General features: G+C 39.9%; 1 protein-coding gene across 11 annotated transcripts in view; it reads right to left on the bottom strand.

Moving 5' to 3' along the window:
* The window catches only part of Unc80 (unc-80 homolog, NALCN channel complex subunit), a 181,264-nt gene that overhangs the window by 109,648 nt on the left and 58,952 nt on the right, over positions 1 to 12,664 (bottom strand). For all 11 annotated transcript variants that reach the window (XM_060368545.1, XM_060368540.1, XM_060368538.1 and 8 more), the window contains exons 20-22: positions 12,243 to 12,349; positions 10,994 to 11,090; positions 9,068 to 9,240 (exon numbers count right to left, since the gene is read on the bottom strand). In XM_060368545.1, the coding sequence (XP_060224528.1) occupies positions 9,068 to 9,240; positions 10,994 to 11,090; positions 12,243 to 12,349 (377 nt within the window). The remainder of the gene's footprint in view (positions 1 to 9,067; positions 9,241 to 10,993; positions 11,091 to 12,242; positions 12,350 to 12,664) is intronic.

The following is a 12,664-nucleotide window of genomic DNA, read 5'->3' as shown; positions in this document are numbered from 1 at the left end:
CCAGGAGGAAAGATCAGAGAAAATGTAAGGTGTCTTGTATCAAAGAGATAGCACCTGAGAAATTTCCAGAATAGATATAATATGCCAGAAGAGTAATTCTCAACCTATGAATGGTGACCCCTTGGGGTCAATTGACTCACAGGGCCTGAGATGATAAAAAATACCAGATATTTATATTACAATTCATAACAGTAGCGGTATTACAGTTACGAAGTAGCAACAAAAATAATTTTATGGTTGAGGTCACCACAACATGAAGAACTGCATTAAGAAGTCACAGTATTAGGAAGGTTGAGAATCACTGCTCTAGAAAAACATGGCAGAAGCGTTTTAGTGAAACTGTAAGCTATCAACAGTAACCAGAAGATATTAAAAGGCGCTTGCAATAAGGAATATCAAGACAAAGGTATGGAATAATATCTTGAAAGGGCAGAAAAAAATGTCAGCTTATGACTTGTAACAATTCTGGCAGAAGATGCTTCAAGTTGAGGTAAGAGCAGGGTTTTTAAATACCCTGTGGCTGAAAGGGACTCCAGTTGGCCTCTGAATCCCCTCTGGTGAGGGATGCCTCAGAGGGATCATGAGTTAGCAAGGCACATCGGAGTAAAAGGAGAAATACTTAACCGAATTTGCTAAACTTTGGGGACCTATTAAGCATGAGGACCCGAGTTCTGACTCAAGAACGCACATAAATCAAGGTATGGTACAGCTCATATGTAAACCTGGGGCTCTTGGAGCATGAGACAGAAAGATCACTAGAAGCTTGAAGAACAGCTAGCCAGGGATAACCCAGCTCACTCTAATGTGATGGAGGGAAAGGACCAATGCCCAGTGTTCTCTTCTGACCTCCACATGAGGTAACATGTATGTACGTACATTCCCACATCCCACCCCTGCCAAACACACACAGAGTGGGGGAGGACAGATAAGAAAATATGCTGGCCATAAAGGAGAATATGGATAAGTTAAATGATCCTTAATTAAAAGAAATTCTCTTCATTAAAATATACCACATAAATGAAGAAAATAAAAGCAAAAACCTAAACGAAGCTCTGCAGAAAACAAAACATCTACTAGTAGTGGCATGATCTACACTCTTTTTTGGTTGGTTGTTTTTAATGGTTTTGTGTGTGTGTACTTTTTTGTTGTTTGTTTGTTCATTTGAAGCAAGATCTCACTATGTAGACCAGGCTGGCATCGAACTCACAGAGATCTGCCTGCCTCTGCCTCTGGAGTGCTGGGTTTAAAGATGTGCACCACCATGCTTCACCTACCATCTTCTAAAATTAACCCTAAAGGACAAACCTCTTCAGTAAAGAGATGGACAAAGATATAAACTGAATTATTCATCAAATATATGGAAAAACATCTTAAACCTTATTTTGAAATACAAAGTCAGTCACTCTGGGTCACCAGGCTGATAAAAATAAGGATGTAAACAAGTTAAAAAAAAACATAAGCAAGAACATTAGAACATTGACTAATATGAACTTTCATTACACAATTGGCTCCTGTGTAGAATTTTCACAAGTACTATGAAATACAGGCCTCATACTAAATCCAAAATTATAATCAGAATTGAACTCTTCTGGGTACCTAGGAAACTATTCTGAATCAAGGCCAATGTGCATTGACATTTAGAAAAGCATCATTCCCAAACTGCTAAAATTCTAAAAAAAAAAAAAAAAAAAAAATACTTTGCTAAAAATAAAATGAATTTACAGCTTGTGCTATAGTTAACAAAAGTCTTCTACCATGAAAACTAACGTAGTAGCACTAACTTCATGAGGAGAAAATGCAACACATGACTTCACATCAATAAATCTCAAGGTCTGGTAAAATAAAACAAAGCCAAACAACACAACAAAGCACAGGTATAACACCAAGAGAGTAGGCATCTTACTATCCCCGGGATGGCCTGCTTTGAGGTCTGCTATGAATATGGCTTTGATTTTATTTTCTTGAATTTTCCCTGCCTATAAGGCCAGTAAATTGAACACGAATTAGATTTTCTCTAGTCACAGACTAGAGAGTTCTCTAATCCTACACGTGTTAATATTCATGGAGATTGGATGAAAGAGTACTAGAGCGTGATGATAAAATGGACTCTAATATAATTTTGAACTCAGTCCGTGTTTCTACTTCTGCCCTGAAGTCCTACTTGATAACCGAGCAGCATTTGCAACTACAGCTGTACCCTGTGTGCCTGCCCCTGTCTACCTATATATCTGTGTGTCCACTTATCTGTGTATCTATGCATGTATGCATGTATGTATTTATGTATGTATGTATCATTTATCTGCCATCTGTTATCTATACCTAGCTTAATATCCATTATCTATCCATGCATGTTAATATCTATTAACTATATTTTTATATCCCAGTGTTTTTATAATCATACCTATATCACATACATGATCAAAACTACAAACGCATTAGGAAACACATGAAGGTATTATACAACAGGAATTCATTCAAAATAAGAAGCAGATGGTTTAGATGCTGGGAGAAAACAATTACAGAGGGGAAACCTGTGAACATGAGCATAATCCTTAGGAAATCCTAACCTAGATTGATATTGACAACTACAATTGTCACACCTGTACAAATGACAACCAGCACCAAATGCCACTTTGATTCAAGAAACAAAACATGCACCTATGCGTTGCTTCCTTTCAGTTGGATTCTCAGCATTTACTAGCAAATTCCATGTGTGCCTGCATCTGGGGACCATATTCAGGGCCGATGCTTTTATTCTTATACCAACAAGTAGGATAATGTGAAAGTGCTTTATAAACTGTCTGTAGAATGAAACTTGCCAATATTAACCTCTACTCACTGCTGCCCACCTCCATTTCCTACTTCTCTGCCTCTCCTCTATCACCTTCTGTGTCACTTATGCTTGTTTTCAAACCAATGGGTTACCCTCACTGGTTGAAGATGGTGTTCTTTGACTTCTTTATGTTTTGATTGACTCTGACATCCTCGGTTTGGGCTTCTGAACTTGGGCACAGTGCTTGGTCTTTACTAGAATAAAAGACTCCCAGATACGAAAACCCATCCTCAAACCACCCAGCCACTGCTCCAGGGTCACACATTTGCCACAGTATATATAAGTATTGATGAAGAGTATTTTCTTCCCCACCTCATACAGGTCACTCCATCAGTGGGCATGTACATGCAGTAGGAAATGGTTCTGTGCTTGGTGGCTAAAAGATGCTATTCATATGCACTCAAGGCTAGAATAGATTCTGCAGGAATAGGAGGGAAGAGAACCCAATGATCTGGTAACTCTCAATTCATAGCTTACATTTAGGCACATAAAAAAAAGTCCATTTGCTGTGTTTTAGTCCAATCCAATGGTAGGAGTCACATTCCATCAACTAATGGAGTCTATTTTTGTCTGGGAACTCTTATATCACATTTCTTTAGAAATTAAGGGGCACAACATCTGGAAATCAGGTAGGTATGGAATCATTTTAATGGGATCAAATGAAACTCCACCACCTAGGAAAATTAAATGTCAAATTGATCATCAATATTGTAATTAAAATCATCTTGACTCAGAAGTAAGCAATAATTTGTTCCCATGGGATTCTTCTAATCCCTCAGAGTGTTCTTCTTGTGACAAGTCTTGTGTTTTTGCAGGCCCACATATCTTAATATAAATCCTATGAGTTTTCCATATGAGAAGCAATGATGAAAGGGTTCTTTATGGCTTTCTATCATCAATAAATAGATATTAAATAATTCTGGCTGCTCAGTTTCAAAGTGAGTTCCCTAGTAAGGGGAACAGGGATTGTCTCTGACAGGAACTCAGTGGCCAGCTCTTTGATCACCTCCCCCTGGGGGGTGTAGCCTTATCAGGCCACAGTGAAAGATGATGCAGCCACCCTTGATGAGACTTGATAAGCTAGGATAAGATAGAAGGGGAGGAGGTCCTCCCTTCTGAGGGGAATAGGGAAAGCTCATAGGGGGAAAAGAGGGATTGTGGGTGAGACTGGTAGGAGAAAAGGTAGGGAGATGCAGTGGGGATACAAACTGAATAAATTATAATAAATAAACATATAAATAAAATTAATTAAAAAGGTTATGGAACCTTTAGAATGGGAGACTTGCTAGAAGTGTTCCACTAAAGGCAGGCTTTGAGATTTTATAACCTGGCCCTATTTCCAGTTCTCTCTGTCGTGGTTTGAATATGTAAGTAAGGTTCCCATAGACTCACATGTTTGAGTCATGGTGTCTCTTCACAGCAATAAAACCCTAACTAAGGCAGAAGTTGGTACCAGGGACTGAGGTATTACTGTGATGGGCCTGACCTTGCTTTTGTTTGGAGGAATGTAGACTTGGGAATTTTGGTTTAGGAAAGCAGTAGAATGCTTCGAATTCTACTAACAGGGCCTAATGGACAATACTAATACAAACATGGAAGGTAGTAGTACTGAGGATGATTTGAACTGTGGGGACTTGGTTCAAAAGGTTTCAGAGGAGAACTATAGAATGTGACACTATTCTTCTGGTAGGAATGTGACTGCTTTTTGCCCTTGTCCAAAAAGTTTGCCTGAGACTAAAGTGAAGAATTTTGGGTGAATTGCATTGGCAAAGGAAATCTCAAGACAGCCTACTATAGACTCTGTCATGTGGTTACTAGTGTTTGATCCAGTGAAAAGCATTTTGAGCAAGGAAAAACATAAAACGTATGGCTGGGGAGAAAAGGAACAAAAGGAAGTGGAATGGAATAAAGAGAAAATGGAACAAAGGGAGCGGTGACCTCAGGGCAAGATTCCACCCATCTAAACTTCCATCTTGTAAAAAGGAGGTCCAGGCATAATTATCCCAGCACTTAGGAGACAGAGGCTTTCAAGTCTCTGAGTTCAAGGTCAACTTCCTCTACAGATCTAGTTTGAATCTTAGGCAGTGAAGGAAACCATTGAAAACAGAAAGCTGGTGAAGATGTAATTGGACAAAGCAGCCATGCTTCAGCCTCAGCGAGCAGCAGAACTCGGAAGCTTTGGCCATGTGATTCTGTCTTTAGAGTCAAGGATATAAGAAAGGGTTTATGAAAACTCCCTCTGTAATTAAAGGAAAGCCCATGAGAGCAAATGTACGGCAAGGGTGTCTCTGCACAGAGACCAGGGAGACCATTGTGTGAAGCTGTGAAGGTGAAACCTGGATTGCCTTGGAGACCCCAAAATGCTGGAAAGTCAGAGCCATAGGATACCTGCCAAGGAAAGCTACTAACAAGAAGTAGAGCCAACTCAAGAGAAAGAAATTTGTCGCATTCACAAAGGAGTTGGAGATCTGAAGAACGTTTTAACACCAGACATGAAGATGCAGAGTTTGGAGTTTGCCCAGCTGGTTTTCAGTCTTGTTTTGGTCCAGTATTTTCTCACTATGATTCCTTTCCTCTATTTTGGAATGGTAATATATATCCTGTGCCATTATACATTGAAAGTATGTAATTTGCTTTTTTGCTTTTGATTTTATATGGGATTACAGCTAAGAGATTGCATGAATCTCAGAAATGACTTTGAATTTGGACTTTCAGACATTGTAGAGACTGTGATAGACTACAAAGACTTTTGAAGTTGGACTAAGTGCAACTTTCTCCTTGCCTGTAGTCATGTCCTTCACTGTTATAAGCCTCTATCCCTTTGGAACTGTAGCCAAAATAAACTGTCAGAGTATTTTATCACAACAATAGGAAAGAAACTAGTATTCTTTTACAACAAATGATAGTATTTCTTATATCCCATAATAAAACAGCCAGTGTGACCATGAAAAAAAAATACTGCTTTAGTGAGCATTAGAAAATAAAAAAGAAATTAAGTAATTCCAGTTGTCTGATGAGTCTCCTTGCAAATGGAGACACATTTATCTGAGAGAGCAAGAGCAGAACTAACTCCATCTTGTTTTTCAGACACTATTTTGAATGGCCGTGTCCTTTTAGGTGACCCACGTTCTCCCACCAGGAACGTGGCAAGTAAAAATACCTACAGAAGGAAATTGGCAAGTGAAAAATCCCAGGAGAAACTTGGCAAGAATAATTAGGTTCTGTACCTAGAGCCAACCAGTGAAATGAAAGTACATACATAGTTCTGGGCATTGCCCAGGCCACGGTGTTTTTTCAATAGCCTGTTTCCCCCTTACAATATGGCCAACTGGCCTGAACCAATCAGCTTAAAAGTCCATCTACCTCATCCTACCCACTCCCCTTTTACCCAATCATGTAATACCAAGGCTTGGACTTCCCCACTTACAGTTTTTCTCTTTAAAAACTCTACCCTCCCTAGGCTCTGGGACACTCTTTCTGAAATGCTGCATCAGGGATGATTACTAGCCCAAGCTTGAGCTTGAATAAAGACCCTTGTGTGTTTGCATCAGACTTGTGTTCCTGGTGGTCTCTTGGGGGCCTTGTGATCTAGGCATAACAATCAAGGTAGAATTATTGAGTTTTTATAAACGAGTTCTGTGAGAAATCCATTAATTTTCTGATATATATGCTAATTTTTGTTTCTAATTGTGGTTTTCTTGGGAGATTTTTCACAACTTTCATTCAAATCTAAATGAACCAATGTTGCCAAATGTTAAGGATCACTGATTTGATACTACAATTCACAGACCCAAAGAAGATAAGTAACAAGGAGGACCCAAAGGAGGATACTTAAACCTCACTCAGAAGGGGAAATAAAATAGACAGTGGAAGTGGCTGAAGAGAGAGAATAAGGTAGGAGAGGAATCTCAGAGAGAAATGACGGTGGGGACCAGATCTGGAGAGGGGATGGTGGAGGACAGAGGACTTACAGAAAGAAGAGAAATGGTAGGTGTGTGTGTGGGGGGGGTTCTCTATGACAAGCTGGAGACCTAAAGCAGAGTAGCTTCTAGGAGGATATAGGATATAGGTGTGATTCTAGCTGAGACTCTTAGGTCAGATGGAGGGGTCATGGAAACTGAAGAGGACACCCTCTAACTAGATAGAACTCCTAGAGAAGGGGGAGGGGATAATCAACCCACCCACAAAAACTTCAACACAGAATTTACTCTGCCTACACGATGTTCCCATGAACATAAAGATACAGCACAGATTGAGGGAATGTCCAACCAACACCTGGCCTAACCCAAGACCCACCCCATGGGACAGAGCCAACCCCTGACACTATTAATGATATTCTGCTGTGCTTGCAGATAGGAGCCTAGCATAGCTATCCTCTGAGAGGCTCCACCCAGCAGCAAATCAAAACAGATGCTGAGACTCAGCCAAACATTGGTCAAAGCGTAGGGAGTCTTATGGAAAAGTGGTAGGAAGGATAGAAGTACCTGGAGGTACCACAAGCTCCACAAGACCAACAGGGCAAACTAACCAGGGCCTAGAGGGAGACTTGAGGAAAGGGAAGCACCAACCAAGGAACACAGATAGACTGGAACTAGGCTCCCTACACAGATATAGCAGATGGGCAGCTCAGGTTTCATGTGGGTTGCCTAGTAAAGGGAGCAGGGGCTATCTCTGACATGGACTCCATTGCTTGCTTTCTGATCACTCTCCTTTGATGAGGCTCCCTCATTGTGCCATAGGAAAAGGATGCCCTCAGTCCTATGCAGCTTAATGAACTGGGGTTGGGTGGGGTGCTCCTTTTATCTGAGGAATAGGGGAGGAGAAATGGGGAAAGAAGGAAAGTGAGACCAGGAAGAGAGGAGGAGTCATCTACAATTGGGATATAAGGTGAATAAATAAAGAAATTAAAAAAAAATTACTGGTTTGGAGAATTAATGTGATGTGAATACTCAAAATTGAAGATAGTTTGTTTTCCTTTTATTAATTTATCATGTAGTCCTACAAAAAGAAACTTCTTTAAAGAATCAAATATTTTTTGAATCATTAAAAAAGCATTCACAATTTACTCGGTTATAGGAGGCCATATACATATAGTTCAATGTGTCCTGATACTAATTTTGATTTATTTAAATAATTGTTTGACAGAGAAAGCATATGGTGTTTCTATAATAGTCCTATATAGAATCAGAAGATTCTGCTCTGATCCCAGTTTTAGCACCAATTAGCATATGACCTTGATCAAAGTCACCAGAGCTGTCAGAGCTTTTGAAATTCTTAAAGAGGCTCTGCATCACTTTTTATTAAGAATGATAGAGCATAAAAGAGTACAAAATGTAGTGTCTCTGAAGACAGAAGCCAGGCCTGGGCTCTAGTCTATCCTTTGCTGACCTGGGCTCTATGTTGGTCTTCCTGGTTCGAGGACTTTCATGTGGAAATGTACAAGGCAGACTAGAGATTTAAATCATTAGCCTTAGGCTGTGGTACTCACTAAGATCGGAACATAGATGACTACACACAGAAAGCCCAAGTTTTGCACCTTTGTAGCTGCTAGTACTATGCTTGGCACAGAGGAAGACCTCAATGGACGTCTGTTCCTTTGTTATTACATGCTGAGTATTTTGTAAATGATACACAACTTTAATCCCAGTACTTCAGAGGGCAGAGGCAGGCAAATCTCTGAATTTGAGGCCAACTTGGCCTCTACAGCAAATTCTAAGATAGCCAGAGACACATAATGAGACCTCGCCTCAAATACCACAAACAAACAACCCCAAGAACTTATATATAAAATTTAAGACTACTATATGGAGTATTAATATATTGCAGGTACTGTGGAGGGGCTTTCATGTAGCATCTCATTTAATCCTCACACCAGCCCCGGGAAGAAGGTCCAGGGGTAACATAAACTCTCATTTTATAGTTGTTGGGCTAAAGAAATGTTGGTTCAAATTCCCAGCTCAGATATCCTGAGGTTGTAATGCTTTCATGACTTCCTAATAATCACACCATTATTTATGCTACTCCTCAGTGATTATTTATTAAGATTTCTACCATTTCTTTCTTTCTTTTTTTTTTTTTTACTCTTTCACTTTACTATCTTCCCCCCATTTCTGACACTAATTCTGAGAAAACTAAATAGATAAGAGCCCATCGTTAAGGTTAGGACTAGGGATTCGTGCTTTCTTCCATTGCTAGCATGAATGTGAGTAAGGGTGGGGAAATTCTGTGACTTACGAGGTCCAAGGCAGCGGCTAGGATGGATGCATCAGGAATCGTCCCTGGCTCACAGCAGTTTAACAGAAACTGAAAACGTTTCATGCCTTGTCGGATTGCTCCCAGATTCACCACATTTTTGCTTTTTCCGCCATCTTGGTTGGGAGAAAGATGGTCATCGAAACTATGGCAACCTGTAGGTGTTGTGCCATTATGAAAGGAAGAGAAGGAAACGGATCATAAGAAATTTTCAAAGACATGCCGTAGGTTTTCTGTAATGCTAGCCTAAAAACTCTCTCTCATTCTTTTCCCTTCCTCTGCACCTCTAAGATGTCTGCTATGAACACCTACTGACTTGAATTAATTGATGACATATGGCATATAAAAATTCAAGATTTTCACCAAACAATTTCAATGTGGGTCTACTTTTGCTACCGCATCTCTTACATGGTGAAGGAGACTGGCCTATTTGGAACACCCATGAATAAGACTAAGTTTTCAATTTTTAATTGAAAAAGAGAGTGCAAGGAAATCAAAGGTAATGACAAGAACCCAGAGATATTTTCATCTCTCCCATGAAGGAGAATGCTTGACAAATGGGAAAATACAATGCCTTTATCAGTTAGAACAGACATAATGAAATACCACAGGTCAGCTGACCTTTTAAACAACAAGTATCTGACTTTCATAACTGTGGCCTACAAGTCTGCTATTGGGTTCAAGTACAACTGTTCTAGTTTGATTATGTCCTCAAGTGGCCTTTGCTTATATGAGCACGGAGCTATGTCACCTCTCTTTTCTATAAGAGTACTAAAATCCAATCATGGTGGTATTACCCTCATGATATCATCTAACCAACCCTAACAGCCTTCTCAAAGTCCCACTTTTAAATGTATCCGGCTCAGTACTAAAATGATCAACTTGGTTGAAAGCATGGAAATGTGTATCAATTCAGATGAATCATCAATGCCCAGTGGTTTTGAGTCTGTCCTTTAATTTTTTTCTGGACAAGTGATCTAACTGCATTCTATGTAATAAAATAAGCCTTGTGAAATAGAGAGTTGATGGTGGCTACATCAAAGCATATCATGATGTTCTTTGATAGGAAGATGAACTAGCAAAGTCTGACCAATGCAAACCAATTATGTGATGAGAACACTGATGACAGAAATTCTATTCATGCAGTAAGTTCTATCCATGCATTTTCCGTATCCATGGCGTAGATATATTATTGACTACACTGATTTATTTCAAACACAGCCTATTGTATTCCATCTAATGCTGTAGTTTACAGCCTAGAAAAAGGAATCAAAAATGTGGCAGAACGAGAGCAGCTTCCATTGAATAAAACAAACAAACAAACAAACAAACAAAACAAAAAGAAAGTCAAAAGAGAGAACAGGAAATGAATAAGAGAGGTTATGGCATTGTGTGTAGTTGTGTGTGTGCAGTTACAGATATCATCATTGGGATAAAACACCTAGTTTGTGGGCAAATGTATTTTCAGATTATAAAGAAAGATTTCCTAACAATTAAAGCTGTCTAGCTCTGGAACAAACTGCTTTGTAAAGTTGCACACTCCCCCTCAGCAGAGGGAGGTGGCCACCTGTCAGCCATGCGATGAACAGAACTCTGAAGCTGAGTGGTGGGTGGATAGGAGGACCTGTGCCTCGCAGACTCTAACAGGAAGAGACTATGTCCTATCCTCTGCACACTCAGTGCCCACCAGGGGGTGAGAATCACAGTAAGGCTTCTGTAAATGTCTCCTCAAACTGATAATAAAGAAGCTATAGATAGCACTGAAAGACACACTTAAAGAACAAAGGGAAAGACAATACAAATAGAAAATGACCATTTTTTTAAAAAAAGACAATTTCAGAAAAAAGAAATGGACCAGTTAATTTAAGTAACTGAAAAGAAGTAATTGCTTAGGTGATTGACATTTACCAAGACGCTTGAAGAAATTCTCCTCCTCTTCTCGACCGTTCTCCATCCCACTCCCTGGCCCACCTTCAGAGAGCTTAACAGCACTGGTGAACTTGACCTAAGGAGAAAGGAAAGGCTTCCGACATTCAGGAGCCAACCCCAACCACTGGGTTATGTTAGCCCTTGGTTTGAAAAACAAATTGTTTTAGGATATGGAAATGATGTTCTTCTGGCTTCCATATCTAGTAAGTGCTGTCATGGAATACATCGCTGTATCTCCAAAAAGATGTCACCATAATGGCAGGTGCAAGGACTACCAGGTGAGAGGTCAGAAGCTGAATATGAAAATAATTTAGTGAACAACTCAGCCATGTGAAGTGCTAACTCTGATACAGTCCAACCTGAAAGCCACATTTGTTCTTAGTGAACATAGTCACAGTTGAAAATCAGACCAATAAGAAGTATTTTTTCTATTCTAAATGTATAAATCAATTTGTAACATAATAAATATTCTTCCCCTTCCTCCCCCTTCCTATCCTTCCCTTTCTTCTCTTCCCTCCTTCTTTCTGTCCTTCCCTCCCTGTTACTCTCTCTCTTTCTTCACTCCCCTAGAATTGAATGTTGGAACTGGCACATGCTAGGCAAGCGCTCTGTCACTGAGCTAAATCCCTAGCCTTCTTGTTGACTTGTTATAATGAGTCAGAGACTCACTGGATTGCCTAGGCTATTCAGGCTGGTCTTGAACTCATTGTATAGCCCAGGTTGGGCTTGAACTTAAGATTCTGCCACTAAGTTCTCCACAGTATCACCAGACCTGGCTCCATGTCTTTTCTAAAGCCTTGATAAGTCTTCATGATTCTGACTTTAGGTCAACTCAATAAGACGTAAGTAACAGAACAGAAAGGAAGCTATGGGGGAGGGGGGTAGACTCCAATAATTGTCTGATATTTTCAGACAATTCAGACAGCTCAGAGAATGTGCGTAAGAAGTCCAGTCATGTTTCCTTAATTTCTGTCACCCTCCTGTATCCTTCATAGCTAGATACAGCGGCAGTGACAGATATTTCCTTACTTTCATTCTTATTGTGGTTTACTAGTTAAATATTTTTAGTTTATCTAAAAGATTTAACTATCTAGCTGCGTGTCTGTTTTCTGAACTTACTCAACTCCAAAGTTTCTTTTAACTCTTCCCATGCGTTTACCACTGTTCAATCCTAATAGCTTTTAGTCAGTGACTCCAGGGGTCACTTCGTGAGAAATGTCCTGTTTACCTTGGAGCTTTGCCTGATGAAAGACAGGCGATCCACAGAGCTAATGTCCAGGAGGTCCTCTACACCATCTGCCAGGCCAGAGAGGGAGGATCGCTTCAGCCAGTTTCCTAGTTAATGATATTTTGAAAAACGGAGCATTTGCTCTCAAATGAATTAAACAGAAACGCCAGCATGTACTGAACTAACAATGAAAGGTACATGGCCCCAGTATAAATAGAAGCAAAAACAAACTGTTTTCAGTATCAGTGTTTTGAATCCAAATGTTCAGTGATGAACTGTAAAATCACATGAGCATGTAAGTGCAGGACAAATGGGCCTGGTCCCCTCCACAGCAGGAACCCACAGTCCACCCATCTGTGCCGGACAAATTTCCTATCTCTCTTGAAAACCTGTGCACTTTTATCTCCTCAACAGTTCTCAAA

This window comes from Meriones unguiculatus, chromosome 15 (genome assembly GCF_030254825.1).
Source record: "Meriones unguiculatus strain TT.TT164.6M chromosome 15, Bangor_MerUng_6.1, whole genome shotgun sequence".
Lineage (NCBI taxonomy): Eukaryota > Metazoa > Chordata > Mammalia > Rodentia > Muridae > Meriones > Meriones unguiculatus.
This window is presented reverse-complemented; position numbering and strand designations above follow the sequence as displayed.